At 35.3% G+C, this 16,335-nt stretch overlaps 1 protein-coding gene across 1 annotated transcript; it reads left to right on the top strand.

Moving 5' to 3' along the window:
- The first annotated feature begins 2,529 nt into the window (after nt 1-2,529).
- LOC127934720 (sodium-dependent neutral amino acid transporter B(0)AT2-like) lies at nt 2,530-15,885 on the top strand. Its single transcript, XM_052532286.1, has 12 exons — nt 2,530-2,695; nt 3,667-4,142; nt 6,557-6,714; nt 6,896-7,022; nt 7,161-7,342; nt 9,844-9,954; nt 10,889-11,130; nt 11,265-11,454; nt 12,495-12,687; nt 13,351-13,510; nt 14,262-14,424; nt 14,752-15,885. Exons 2-12 carry the CDS (start codon nt 3,842-3,844, stop codon nt 15,130-15,132), a joined length of 2,208 nt encoding a protein of 735 aa, XP_052388246.1. The 5' UTR covers nt 2,530-2,695; nt 3,667-3,841; the 3' UTR covers nt 15,133-15,885.
- The last annotated feature ends 450 nt before the right edge of the window (nt 15,886-16,335 follow it).

Genomic DNA, 16,335 nt, shown 5'->3' with positions numbered 1-16,335 from the left:
AATCTGGAGATAATTACTTTTTGTTCACATTAACACCTATTACTTTGAATGACTAATATTCATGTTTGCAAGAATTTATAATTGTATTTGTTAACCAAAATTGTCTTTTTTCTTCTTCTTTTGGACGTGTGCCCTAACCTTGTCACTACAATTTCCATGTTCCATTTCATATGTGAATATTAAAGTTTTCCAGGTATTTTTGTATTCTTTCAGTCTCAATCCCAACCCTTTCCATGACTAAATTGAACCCAATGACACAGGCCAATTTTCCTAAGAAAGAAGACTTAGGACCACACTGAAAATAATCCCCTCATTGTCAAACATCTCCAAGAACTTGTGAAGGCACCACTGTCCACTCCGATTCCCACATTATTTCCATTAATTTAGAATATGGACAGTTAAGATATGACAAAAAGTTACTGGACAGAGGGAGACAAAGATAAAGGGAGATAGAAAAAATTGAGGGGAAAGAGTAGAATACACATTTTTAATCAGAATAAAAGCAACTACAGCATGGGTGGGTCTCAGCAATGCTATGTGAAAAGTGTCAGACTATATTAAATACTGATTCACTCAAGGCTCCTGTGAAAAGCCTCCTACAGTCTTGTGATTGCTAGACACTCATTCAGTCCAGGACTATATCATTTTTTTCTTAATTCAGATGCATATTTAAGCTACTTAAAATCAAATCAAAGGGCTTTTACATTATGTTGTTCATACATATAATTGTCACTTATTTCAGTCAAATGAGCACTCTTCAGGTGCTTTAATTTCAAGTATGTTTATGTATTGTACATTGTCACTTTGTAAAAAAAAATCTAGAGCTGAATACTATTCATTATCATAATGATAAGTTAATTAATTAAACTCCTCCATTGTATTTTGATTTATCCACAAGTAACCAGATCAACAAATTTACCATCTGGTATCGGTGTAAAGAATAAATAGAGAAAAACTTGTGAAAGCAGCAAAGCATTGTGTTACCTTATTCATGGCGTAGTTAGGACATTAACTATTTAACAGTTAGGTAGAACAACCTGCCATCTGTGACTCACTTGTGTGTTTGTTATCATCACATACTGGAAACATTTTCAAAATAATGCCCGGACAAGAGCCACTGGGAGATGTATAATTAATGTATATGCATGTAAAGCATGATTCCAATATTGATATTTTCAATATTTTATCCCTTTAGTTCTACTAGTCAGTTGAGATGTCTGCAGAATAGTTTTTTTTTTTTTTTTTAATCTAACGATGTCAAGGATTAAGCCTTATCACCAATGCTCCTGTGATTCATCACAATGTGCTGAGTGCAATGCAACATCAAGTACACTCTTCCTGGTACATCTGGCATTATGATCACCTCCAGCTATAAGAAAAGTACAATCACGTCACAAACGGCCATGTTTTCCCATTACCTGAGTCACTTTTAGCTTCCAGAACCTTCACACTCAATGTAGGAGTCACTAAAAATCTTTAAAAAATGACTGAAGAAACAAATCTTCTGCAAGTAGGCCTATTGATCTATGCAGACACCTTCCAAAATTGCTTTTTTTTTGGTAAAGCTCTTTCCCACAAAGCTAAAGTTGCTATTTTTTTCTTTTCTGATAAATATCCTGCTTCAGTCCTGCAACTCTGTCTATATCATTTAAAATGTCACTGTTATAGCGCCACCCTTTTGCTGAACTGCATCAAACCTTGCAGGTTTCCTCAAGTTCTTGCTATAGTATACTGAGTTTTATGAAAATTGGACTTTTATTTATTTGTTTGTTTGAATTCATTTGTTTTACTTAAAATAGTGCATGCATTTATTGGTCTGGGGGTCTTTGGATCTTTCTGCAAGTTTCATTGAGCAAAAAATAATAGCGTTAGTCCGCAAAATGTTTTTCAAAAAAATGCAAAATTTATAAAAGGTATGGTTATAAATTTGTTCACAAAATGGTATGTGGGTTTACAACGTGAGACAAGGAATCGACGAACATGACATCTATTTCTATTACCAATTGCCCATCAATTAAAACTAAGAAGTCGCAATTAAGTAATTTTGTTTTCTCTACAGCTTAACCAGTATTGCAATTTACGCGCATATATTTCCTGAGTAGAGGAGGCTTCATTCCAACTTTTACGTTTATACAATTTGCATAACCAAAGGCATAATAAGAATCCAGACAAAACTGCAGCGTTCCCATTACGTCGTTATTGGACTTATATAAGCCTGTTTCATTAACTCAGATTTATTGTAAAGCTGATGTAAAATTTCCAAGCACGAGGTTACGATACCGGTAGGCAGACTTGGGCAGACTAGGCACACCCCTAAAAAACAGCTTGTGGGCGATAGTGGGGTGTACCACTCGTTTTATTTGATGGGGGGGGGGGATTTAGATTAAATGTAAATGTATACTAAATGCGATGCAATATTGTCATATTATATGCATTAAAATATATTATGTTAATACATAGAACACGCTCAGTTCTGTTCTTCAGGGAACTCAAGTCAGTTTTCTCTACAATTTCCTGTGGGTCGGACGATACGGATAGACAGCAGACAGTAGAGCATCTGCGGCTCCAGCATCACATTCACATCAGATTGTATATGAGCCACACTTGTAAGATCAAACCATCGAATATAAACCGTCTACAAATCGAAACAGCAGATTTCAAAACCTAAGCTCATTTCCTTTTGATTCGTTGTAAGGTAAGATTATTATTTTCTATTCGATTGTGCCGATTTAACATACGGTCTGATGAGAGAACGGCAGCGCAATCACATGCAGTCTGTATGATGAAACCTCGCACATGGGTCACACAGTACATTTAGGCGGGGGGTGATAAATGATATTCTTTACAAATGCATATTGTATTAACTTACTTTCGTAAGAAATCATTGCTATCATCGTGAGCGTGATAGCCTATTTTCAGTCAGTTTATAAAACTAATAATATTCCCAATAATAAGCGGAATTTAAATAAGATCTACACATGTAGACACAATGGGTTTTGCTTATAAAAAAATATATTCTTTAAATCCTATGCGAATTTAGATTCCTTAAAAATGACTTTTTTAAATTTCAAAATGTTTGATCTAATTTCGAGTTAATTTTAAGAGATTTTATGGTAAATTAATTGAGGAAGAGGCCAAAATGTGTTCTGCTGGAGGCTGGATTATAAAAAAGAGCAGCCTTGAAAAAATCTATTTATCACATGACTGAGAGCGCGCCGCGCAGCATCATTCACATTTGTACACTCGACTCAAGGCTCAGTACAATGTACAAACCAGAGCTTCTCAGCCTCAAATTATCGACTTAGTAACGTAATTACTATAATTTTCTTTTTTGCTATCCATCTATTGCGAAACCGGCATCCAAACCTGCTATTCTGGAGCGCTGTGACTAGAGAAGGAGCACTCTTTTCTGTTTGGGTTCGTATGTAAATGAACCGACCTCGTGCTCCTAAAAGGGGCTAAATTATTTAGACGCGAAATATGATCGTGCAGTTGACTTGAGGGACATTTAATTTTTGTTTTGATGCCTGACTTTGCCTGAAGCTGAAGATATGGGTATGGAGTCTAGGGAAAATAATTTTTACAAATCATGCATCTTTGACACATTGCATCATGTCAGGCGGATTTACCTGTCTGGTTTCTGTTCTTTGCTTTTGTATCTAACAGGAAACCTGTATTGTGAAAATGAGAAGATAAATATTTTCTCAACCCACACGTTTTCTCTATCTATGAATAAATCCCACTCTCTGACCTGCCTTTGTACGTTTGACCTCAACCTGCCCTACCGAAAAGGACTTCCTAGAATATCTCCCTCACCCATTGCCAAAACAGACAATTTCAAATGCCCAAAAACAGCAAAGCGGTCAAGAGAGAGATTGACGATGACGAAGTAACGGAATCTGTCAAAGATTTGCTCTCCAATGAAGATAACTGTGAGGACTCTTTCAAGAAGAGCTCTCTATTCGTAGGAGATGTTCCACAGAATAAGGAGCGGGATGTTGAGGAGGGTTCAGAGGAAGAGGAAGAGGAGGAGAGGCCCGCCTGGAGCAGCAAGCTCCAGTACATCCTTGCCCAGGTGGGCTTCTCAGTGGGCCTGGGCAACGTCTGGAGGTTCCCCTATTTGTGCCAAAAAAATGGTGGCGGTAGGTTATGATGAATGAAATTAATAAAAAATTATCAAGTTAATATATATGGATTATATACATATAAAAATTGAATAATTTACCTTGAGTACATATATAAATAAATGAATATATATATACATATAACTGAAACTGCAGACAATTTCACTCTCAAATGTTCTCAAATATTCAGATAGATATGAAAGGAGAATAGTGAAACTGTGAGCTGTTTCAGTTCATTGACACATGCTTAGACTGACAGCCTAAAGTCAGACATATGCCTGACACCTCAAGTTCTCATTATGCATTTCCTCCTTCATTTCCTCTTTCAAGTTTCATCAGTGTATTTTCAGGGCCAGAGGTCTTCTAGGAAAATACATACTGACATTATGGGGTATCAGAATTCATGTTTTAACTAAACAACAGCAATAAAAGCGTTGACTAAATGTAAATGTAAAAACACATTTTTTGTCAACACAAACAAAAATACACCATAATGGAGTGATGGTTTATCACTACATCTGGAAATTCTTCTGGCTAATAAACTCATTTCTTTTGAAACCATAAAAAGTAATTGGAGTAAGAGTACCAAAATTTCAATCAATATCAATCAATTAAAACAAATTAGAATTAGTTACCATATTTTCCGGACTGAAAGTTTTTTTCATAGTTTGGCTGGTCCTGCGACTTATAGTCAGGTGCGACTTATTTATCAAAATTAATTTGACCTGAACCAAGAGAGATGAACCAAGAGAAAACTTTACCGTTTGGATGGAACTTTCAGTGCTGCAACTTTGCAGATATTGTTTATGCTCAAATAGCAACTTTACACACTAAAGTTAAGTCTTTAAGTTTTTTTTTTTCCACCAGGAGACAAAGTTTTTTCCATGAATGAAAGTGAACATTTCAAGTGAATTTTGACAGAGTTAGAAAATAATAATAAAGGCTTCAAATTATTATAATTATTTTAAAAATGTAGGGTTTTATTTTGAGGAAGGGGGGGTGTTCGTCTTTGTCACCTTTTTCCCCCATGATGAGTTTGCATCCCTATAACAGAGGGAATCAATGCTAAATGACATGAAATTGATCATGACATTTTCTAAAGCTTGCAACCAACAAAGTAATGTTATTATAGTTATCCAACAATGAAACTGAAAAATTAAAAAGTTGAAATAAAAATTAGCTGAAATAAAATAAAATATAAACATATTTTTATTTCAGTTAGCTGGCAAAGAAACATTTCTCATTTTAATTCCATTTAACTCAGTGTGTATACATACATATATATCAACAACTACTAAAAAAACACAACAAAATTACTTAAACTTGAACTAAACTTGACAACAGAATATCAAAATAATAATAAAAACCATGATAATATCTTGGTGATGCTAAAATAACTCAGGTTTAAATATATTGTATAAACCAAGATGTTTAAAAAAAAAAAAACTATAGTTTACAGAACATTTTGATGAGTACCTGTCATTCCCTTTTCATAAATAACGCTTCAGTTTATGTTCCCAATTGGATGTCTCTAAATATAAAGATATTTAAAATCATAATTTTCTGTGAATCTCAGTAGGTTTTTGTGTGTTAAAGCACATGACTGCAACATGTTGAAGGAGCAGCTGCCCTACAGTAAATGCTATTGTACTGAAGTTGTTCCCCATAAGGCAATGGGAAGGAATGTTCTACCCTGCGCCACTGGCAATGCTTGAACAGTTTTAAAAGGACAGTCTCTTTCTTCTTGAGCTCTCTGAAACAGAGATTAATTCAAGAGAAGAAAATAATTCCAAACAATCACAGTCGGTTACCTCATCCATTCATATTTTGTAAAAAAAATTAGACTAAACTGTTAACTAAAAATAATATTATAAAAAATGGGTGTCTTTAATTGAAATAAACCTGAAATAAAATAGAATATAAATATAAGATGAAAAACAAAAATACTTTAAAAAAGTCAATTAAAAATGTTGCCTTGATAAGTTTTAAGTTCTAAAATAATTAAAAACTTAAATAAAAATAAAAATATAGTTTATTCAAAATATTAACAAATACTATGTAAATAATACTAAAATAACACTGGACACAGAAAAAATTTACATGATTCACATTATAAATAACCATATTAATAACTTCATTTTATAAAAATAATCAAAACAAATTAATTATAATAAATGAAAAAGCATAAAACCAAGATGAAAGTAATTTTGTTCGTTTAGGTAAGATATCTGACATCTTTAAAAATAATCCAACACTGACCTTGAAGAATGTTTAATCTTGATGGGTAATAGCTTTAATTGCATTTACATACTGTCACTTGTCGCATGAACATACTGTATCTGACATACTGTATAGCTCATGTCCTCTGTATACCAGTGTGGAAGTTTGGTTCCTAAATAAATAGCCATAACCATAAATTCTTCTCTTTGTAGGAGCGTATCTGGTTCCCTACTTCATTCTGCTGGTGGTGATAGGCATTCCCCTCTTCTTTCTGGAGCTAGCAGTGGGCCAGCGCATCCGTAGGGGCAGTATTGGGGTGTGGAACTACATCAGCCCACGTCTGGGTGGCATCGGCTTCGCCAGCTGTTTGGTGAATATCAGTGCTTTCATGAGGACAAACATTATATAAGTGCACTGTAAAAAACAAAATGGCCAAAGTTGGATATTGTCTTTGCACAGGGGAAAGGCAACTAATTAAACCATTTAAAGACTTTTAGATTTAGAGTAGATGGTGCAGCCCATACATTTGACTGCATCCCCTCTTATTGCAGGTGTGCTTTTTTGTGGCTCTTTACTACAACGTCATCATCGGCTGGAGTCTCTTCTACTTCTCACATTCCTTCCAGCAGCCTCTTCCTTGGAACGAGTGTCCCCTGGTCAAAAACGAAACTAATACATGTAAGAAAACTTAAAGAATAACAGGATATTATACTTTTACCATTTAGAATGAAACAATACATTTTAATGCACTGAACAACTTTTCTGATCGATCTTGTGATGCGGTGCAGGATTGTTAAGTTTCATGATATTTTGTAGATGTCGAACCAGAGTGTGAGAAAAGTTCAGCCACTACGTACTACTGGTATCGTGTGGCCCTGGACATCTCTGATTCCATCTCTGAGAGCGGAGGACTTAACTGGAGGATGACTCTGTGCCTGCTGGCTGCTTGGACCATGGTGTGTCTTGCTATGATGAAGGGTATCCAGTCTTCTGGCAAGGTAAGAAAAGTCTTTTGTCTTTTGTTTTAGGAAAGTCTGCCTTTGGGGATGTCCTCAAGGGATGTCTTAAAAGCAACACAGAAGGAAACACTGACCTTTAGGCTGATTCTTCCGATCTCAGTGAGGACCATCATCCTCTCATGTGATCCATGCCTGTGTAATGTTGTGAAACGTGATGCAGCAGTACTCTGGCATCAGTGTGCTTTTGAACAAGTTCGCTTTAGACAGATGATGTTCAGGTTTTCTCAAATAATGTGAGAATTGAAACCCCCCCACAGGAATAGTTCCCCCAACATTGAACATTGGCTTAAAATGTACTCACCCTCAGGCAATCAAAAGTAGATGAGTTTGTTTCTTTATCAAAACAGATTTCTAGAAATTTAGCATACATTACTTGATCACCAATGGATCTTCTGCAGTGAATGGGTTCCGTCAGAATGAGAGTTCAAACAGCTGATAAAGGCATCAATTTAATCCAAAAGTAATCCACACAGCTTCAATCCATCACTTAACGTCTTGTGAAGTGAAAGCTGTGAGTTTGTAAGAAACAAATCCATCTATGGTAATGCCAAACGCTAAAAGCTAAATTTCTACAAATCCTTCTTCAAATCTGTTCCTATGAAGAAACAAACCTATCTGCATCTTGTGATGGCTGGAGGGAGATACAAAATTCAGCATATTTGAATTTCTGGGAATGGATATAGGGGGTAATTTTTTTTTATGAATCCTTTTTACATATTTTATAGCGTACAGTATATGTTAAAAGAAAACAATATTTCAGTAACCACATAAAAATTACATTACAGAGTCCACTAAATTGATGTATGCTTATGATAGATATAATAAAGGTTTCTTATAAACATTTAATCCATTCCCAGTTAAAGTGACATCAGATGAATTCCTACTGTTTATGCGTGGCCCCTCAGTCAGTAAGGGCTATACTATACTATACTCTGCAGTGAATAAGGCCAGTCTTTGAAGCCTAATCTGGGATTTACCTCACAAAAGAATGTCTCATTCAATGTCCCATTCAAAATTCCCAGAAACCGCATTTTGCTCAAAAAAAAAAAAAAAAAAAAAAAAAAAAAAATCCCACCCACAGTGCCATTCTCTTTTTTTTTCTTTTTGTCATTTTGTGTGCACAAATTGCATAGAAATAATGGTTGCCATGGTTTTTATGTGCACCATCCCCATTCACAGTTCTGTGGCACTGCACCCAATAACCATACTCTATTACAATTATTGGTGACTGAGGATACTGTACTGTAGCATTAGATGTGTGTCTGCAGAAAAAGGGGTTGATTAATTTAATGGACCTTTGTAAAGTCCTTCTCGATGCTTCATTTTTGGGAAGCCACAGCGAAAGTGTATCTTTTAATTTTCTCAGCTGTGGGATGGTAAAACTTCAGGCTTTGTATGACTGGCCCACCCTTGATGAATCAGAGATGAATCAGTAGCATTTTCAGCATTATAGTCATACAGTAAAAGCAAGATCAAAGTAAGCCAATAATGTCCATCATCTATGTCATTCTTTTATAAAGGCTGTTTTGTTTACTTTGTTTAAAAAGTGCTTTTTATCTCAAATGAGCTTGTTAAACTTACATTAATATGTGACTGACTATGTACACATATGTATATAAAATGTATACTCTCAAAGCAATGTAAGTCACTTTAAATAAAAATGTCTGCCAATGCCATATGTACAAATGTGAGTGTAAAACGCCGTTTACTTTGTCATCATAAACATTGTCCGGTAGAAGTTTTCATCATGATAAACATTAAAAAAACTGAAATCAGCATTATCGTCTTCATTCTGTAGATGACTATCCTTGTACTGTCAAGATACTGCCCGGACAGGCAGCAAAAAGATATCTAATGCATTTAGCTTCACTGTGAAACATAAAAAAAAAATATGTGAAATATGAAATAAAATTGGAAATATGTTTCAGTCTAATCAGTCTATCCAGGTCAGGTTTGGGTCGTGTTTTTTTTTAGTAATCTGGGATGTAACATGCATATATAACATCAATTCACTCATTTACACTCATCTGCTAATAGATGCCTAACTACACCATCTGGCTTTAGAAAAAAGCATCTTTCTTCATGAAGACATTAAAAATTAGATGTGTATTGTGATCAAACTAATGTTTTCACTACACTGTTTGAACAAAACAGATCTGATTTCTACACTTGCAAAATTATGAATTGTCAAGGTATGAAAATTAAACAAATGTAAAAGTTTGAACAACTAATTACAATTCGATGCACTGTGAAAAAAGGCAGTCGACTCTGTCAGCAAAGTCAGCAAGTGAGGGCAAATTTCCACCCTATATAAGTAAAGGATTTAGCACAGCAAAAAAAAAAAAGAGGCAAATGGTCATTCATAACAGAAGACACTGGCCTTTTCTGTGTTATTATTGCAGTACTACAAATGTCATTTTTGTGTTTAATGTTTTACTTTGCCATCTTTTCATAACCTGTTCGGTTATGTCTAATTGCAGGTGATGTACTTCAGCTCTCTCTTCCCCTACGTGGTGCTTATTTGTTTCCTGGCTCGTGCTTTCCTGCTCAAGGGTTCTATTGATGGCATCATCCACATGTTTACACCGAAGGTAAGAACCTAAAGGACATGATCTGTGTATGTATGAGCAGATGATACATCACCACAATGATTAGACTAATTTACATGCTCTGGTTCCTACAGCAGCAATTAATCCAATTTATTGAGAATTATGGTAATCACACATTAATAATTCCAATGTGCATCCGTCGTCTCAGTCCGGTGGAGACCAGTGGACGTATCTATGGTAACAATAGCCCAGCATGCATTTGTGATGTGACTCGACAGAAGTGAATTAACTCTTCCCTCAACACAGACTAAATTGTTAATTAAATGTTTTTCATTATTCTTATTATATTTCATATGTAAGAAGATTTTTAGCACTGATGCAACTCAGTATCTAGAAAAAGCTGATTAGGTATGTTTATATTTATATTTTTACACAAAAATGAAAATGACTCGCCTATCATATTTTGTTCAAATATCTCTAAAAAAAATACCATATTTTATGTTCCATAAAGTCCGCAAGTCATGGTGTTACAAATGTATATACCATTTTACTTTTTAGTTTTGATATTTATATTGCTAATTTTAATTTTAGTTAATTGTTTTTTTATTTTTTATGTGCTGTTGTCATTTTTTATCTTTTCTTTTTTAACTTTAGGTTTACTTTAATTAAGTTTTAGTTCAGTTTTAGTTTTTATTTCCAGTAATTTTAGTGCTTTAACTTCGACTTATATCATTTAGTTGCAAAGGTAACATTTCAAATTTTCATGAAGTTTAAGTTCTTATAATAATCTCATATGTAGGCATTTCTTTAATAGGTTTATATGTTAAAATTTGTGGTGTGGCACACAAATTAATAAATTAATTAACAAATTAAGACCAATACATTTTCAGATGTTTGCAGATATTTTAAGAGAAAAGCATATCATTGCATCCAATTTAGCATGTGACAAACAATAAACTACAGTATCTTTTTACAGCTGGAAATCATGCTGGAACCCAAAGTGTGGCGTGAAGCTGCCACGCAGGTCTTTTTTGCCCTGGGCCTTGGTTTCGGTGGAGTTATTGCCTTCTCCAGCTACAACAAGCGAGACAACAACTGCCACTTCGACGCTGTGCTGGTCTCCTTCATTAACTTCTTCACCTCAGTGTTGGCCACTCTGGTCGTTTTTGCCGTTCTGGGCTTCAAAGCTAACATCATGAATGCCAAATGTGTGGAAATGTAAGTTCTAAAGCAAATAAAGCATGACGAGCAGTTTAGTAGAATATGTTGAAAATAATAATAAAATACTGTACACTTGCAGTTCATACAGACCAAAGAACCAGTATTTGATTTTCTTTTTTAATGTATCTTAGGAACACAAAGAAGATCGTTGATTTTCTTGGGAAAGAAATCAATCCAAGCTTGATCCCTCACCATATTAACCTTAGTAATGTTAGCCCTGAGGACTACCAGCAGATGACCAGCATTATCCGGGGCGTGATGGAAAACGATTACCCGCGCCTAGGCTTAGACAGCTGCGATATCAAAGAAGAGCTGAACAAGGTGAGGAGGAGCTTAAAGTGAACTGATACACCTCGGGGAAACCTAAGAGACAACTGATATACACAAACTTTCCATGGGATTCAACCCTGGCAGCTACACGCTCTCTCTGGTCACATGTTTTTAAATTTAATGCAACACTAAAGAGCAGTTTAAATAAAAATGTGCTCTTTTAAAACCCATCCAGTCTTCACAACTTTCATCAAATCTGACAAAAATTATATATATATATAAAATTTTAAGCAATAAAAATACATGAAGATTTCTCCTTTCCTAATCACAGACACCCTTGTTTGTAATTGACGGCCAGAAACAGATGTAAAATGCTTTAAAGGCACAGAGGTTTGCTGCTGTCTGTGTTGTTATGGAAAGAGGTGTGTGGGTGATCAAGAAACACTTCATGATGAAACAAATGGAAATAAATGTGGTACGTGTTGCCACAATGAGATAAACCACACAGAACCATCAACTGCCGTAGTCTTCTAGAATATGAAGCTCTTTCTTTACACAGTCACTTCTGCTGCTTTGATGTGTTTTCTTTTTTCTTTTCATTTTTGTCACTTCCTGCTAGTTTCTAGGTAAACCCTTACACTTAAACGTGTTGAACAATCAAGATTTACTATCTTCATATATACCGTATTTTCCAGACTATAAGTCGCACTTTTTTTCATAGTTTAGCTGGACCTGCGACTTATAGTCAGGTGCGACTTATTTATCAAAATTAATTTGACATGAACCGAGAGAAATGAACTAAGAGTCATGAACCAAGAGAAAACATTACCGTCTCCAGCCGCGAGAGGGCGCTCTCCTGCTCAGTTCCCTGTAGTCTACACTGAAGACATAGAGCGCCCTCTCGCGGATGTAGACGGTAATGCTTTCTCTTGGTTCTAAATAAATGCGACTTATACTCCAGTGCGACTAATATATGTTTTTTACCTCATCATGACGTATTTTTGGACTGATGCGACTTATACTCAGGTGCGACGGTATTTGTGCTTTTATAGGTTCATGCTAAAATCCTACCTTTATCTTTCTTCTCACAGGCAGTGCAGGGGACAGGCTTGGCCTTCATCGCCTTCACTGAAGCCATGACCCATTTCCCAGCCTCACCTTTTTGGTCCGTCATGTTCTTCCTTATGTTGGTCAATCTGGGGCTAGGCAGCATGTTCGGCACTATCCAGGGCATCCTCACCCCCATTGTGGACACCTTCAAAATACGGAAGGAATACCTCACAGGTCAGTCAAAAACACTGCTATATGGAGAAAAGACAGAATCCCTTAATTCATATCTGTTTAAGTTTCAGAATATAATAGATCTTTATTTGATCTCTGAAGCCTGTTCTAGACTTGCATGAATTTTTAAGTTTAGCCGAACTATTCCTGTCATCACAAGGCTTCACCAACGAGGAATGCTATGGTCAGTGGTGGATAGGCATTTTCAATGACCTGAGTCTATGCAAATATAAATAAATAATAACAATAATCAAATAACCTACTAATATGAGGTGTAAGTCAAGACAAGAACATTCTCAAAGAAAAGTAACAATATAAACAGCTGTTTTCACTAAAATTCAAACGTTCAAGGCTACATTTATTTGATCAAAAATACAGCATAAAGCGAAATATACTGAATTATTATTACAATTATAATAAGCTTTTCTTTATTTTAATGTATTTAAATTTTTATTTAATCCTGTGATGGCAAAGCTGAATTTTTAGCAGCCATTACTTTAGTCTTCAGTGTCACATGATCCTTGAAAATCATTCTAATTTGGTTCTCATTAAACGTCTTATTATCATCAACATTAAAAACAGTTGCCCTGCTTAATATTTTTGAGGAAAACTTGATCAAGTTTTTCCCCTATAGTTAATTCGACACTTTCTCTGCTTTCTTTCCAGTTGGTTGCTGTGTACTTGCCTTCTTTATTGGTTTAATCTTTGTCCAGCGATCTGGGAACTACTTTGTAGCCATGTTTGACGATTATTCCGCTACACTGCCTCTTCTCATCGTGGTTCTTCTGGAGAACATTGCTGTGGCCTGGGTGTATGGCACCGACAAGTATGTTACTCTATTAGAGAGTTTACAGCGCCCTCTGGTGACACGAGCGTCATATTGCTATCAATATTATTTATTGTGAAGTGTAATAAATAATAATAATTCAAGTTATGGTCATATCCAGACCAAATAAATAATTATACTTTATTGATCATAAAAAAGCAATAAAAAAACTCATAGTAACAAATGCTAATTTTAATTTATTAATAATATCTCTAATTGAATCATCTTGATTGAAACTCCCAGAAAAAAAAGGCCAAAATGCAATTTGAAATTTTAATATATGTGAAAAAATTTTTTCAAATTTTTTGAGCTAAAAAAAAACAGAAAGACATTTGTGGTTTTGTTTAGAGGAACATATTCCATCCAGACTTTATTTTGTATATTATTGAGATTGATATTATGAGAAGTATTTGTTGTCAGTTAACTAACCTAAGAAAAACAAATTTAGTTATAATTATATTACTTGTATAATGTGAGTGTGTGTGTGTGTGTGTGTGTGTGTGTGTGTGTCTGTACATCACAGATTGCTTTCACAAGACAGTTATTATATTTATTATTAAAGACAATTATATGTAATTACATTACATAAGAAATCAATTTAAATAAAAATAAGCAATCATAATAATAATTTACAAAAGCTTAATACAATCAAATCTTAAAACTTAATATAATGAGTTCATAATTATGCTGCAATTTAATGAACTAATAAACAAGCAACTGCAATCTATTTGTCTCCCGTGGGTTCGCTCAGGTTCTTTGAGGATCTGAAGGACATGCTTGGTTTCACTCCATACCGCTTCTATTACTATATGTGGAAGTTCATCACACCAGTGCTTCTGCTGGGTCTTCTGGCCGCAAGCATCATTCAGCTGGGATTGTCCCCACCTAGCTACAGTGCATGGAACCAGCAACTGGTGGGTAAATCTGAAACATTTTTTTAGCTCAAAATATAGCCATACTTTTGAGGTTTTACTCAGAGGAACATACAGACTCCGTTCAGAGTTTGTTTTGTAGATGATTTCACCTATACGCATTCTATTTTTATTTTATTTTTTTGGTAAACATCAAACTAGTTAAGACTAAGTTTAAATCACCGATTAATTTATTACTGATCCATTTTTGGGTGAACTATTCCTTTAAGCCTGGGTCAGTTCTAAGGCCTTCAATCCACAGTTTTACCACAGGATTAAAGTGGAATTATACCTTTGCCAGAATACTCCAATTGCTGTGTCTGTTGTCAGGCTCAAGAACAGTCTCTCAGCTATCCGCCCTGGGGCCTGGCTGTCTGCATCTCACTGGTGGTGACCGCCATCCTCCCTGTGCCTGTGGTTTTTATTCTGCGCTATTTGAACATCATCGACGAGAACGCAGGAGGCCTGTCCAATGTCTCGTATAAAAAAGGCCGTATTATAAAAGACACTGCTTGTAGGACCAGAGAAGAGGACGAAGATGACGCCAGTCTTCTCAATGCGAAGACGCCGAGCGAAGCCCCGTCACCCATGCCAGCCAATTACCGGAAGCAGAGCGGTCCTGCTTCGACCGCAGACGTCATGTTCAACGGTAGCTGCAGCGCTGGATACACAATGCCGAATATTACAGACATTCTGGAATCTGATTTGTGAAGACCTGTTCAGCCTTATCTGTAACTGTGATGACCAGTGTCATTTCATTTGCCCTGTAAGAACCTCTTCATCTAGTTCCTGAGCTTCAATTGTCAGTCACCTGAGTAACCAATCACAATTCATTGAGATGAATGTTAACGCTAGCAGCCAGTGTTCTCCTATAGACCTCTTCTAACAGCCATCTTCCTTTCACACTGGTCCAGTACGGAAGTTTCAACATTTCTAAACGTAATATGTGTGTACTAACGCGCCCCCTACCCCCATCCCAATCCATTGGCCCAACTGTTGCACGCACTTATCCCCCTCTGTAGGGGCCTGTAGACCTCTGGGTTTATGCTCCACTGTAGAATGGCTATTTGTACAGATTATGCTGCAAGTCAGGACAGTTACTGTCCACAAAATTCAAGATTAGAAGCATTATAGCAGCTTTGGAAAAGTCTAGAATGTAAATGAACATTCAAGTAGAATGTCTAGAATTGTATTCTATCAAAATGTTGATAGAATACAAGGTGTGAATGTTGCACACTTAAGGTATTCTGTAAATATATTATGAATAAATGTATTCAAATATAGTTTGGAATACCGATCATGTTTTGGTAGAAGTGCTTAAAAATCCAATGCGCAGACTTTGTTTGTTTGTTTGTTTGCTGATGTGCTATCATTGTAAGGAGACATATTACTCCTCCCTCTTCCTGTAAATATTTTTTAATGAATTTGCTCAATGAATATTTCAATAAAAGAAAAAGATTCGGACACAATGTTTGGCTTTACTACTTTGTTGCGCTCCACAATAACGTGACTGGAAATTAAATAAGAATTTAAAAAGACAGTATATGGAAAAATATGCACCAATATATGCAATGATATTAAAATTCTGGATGATTTTATGAATCATTTTAGTTTCTTAGAACCGATAACCAACAACTGGCTGCTTTTAAAAATTATAAAGTTAAAATGGCTGTACTATTTTGTCTGTACTAAATAATCTTAAAAATAAAAGCCCACACTAAATTCAATTGCAGAAATTCTACAACAGTATTTAGGCATCGCAACATAAGTTTGCTAAAGAACATATATTTGTTGATTTTTAACACTTTTTATATATGAATTTAAAGTGAAGGCAAAGTCTTTGGCTATTATACATCCAATATCAATAAATACAGTTTAAATAATAATAGTACTAATAATTAAATCTCTATTACC

Source organism: Carassius gibelio, chromosome A18, assembly GCF_023724105.1.
Source record: "Carassius gibelio isolate Cgi1373 ecotype wild population from Czech Republic chromosome A18, carGib1.2-hapl.c, whole genome shotgun sequence".
NCBI classification, from domain to species: Eukaryota; Metazoa; Chordata; class Actinopteri; order Cypriniformes; family Cyprinidae; genus Carassius; species Carassius gibelio.
Note: the sequence above shows the minus strand (reverse complement) of the source record. Positions and strands in the feature narration are given on the sequence as shown.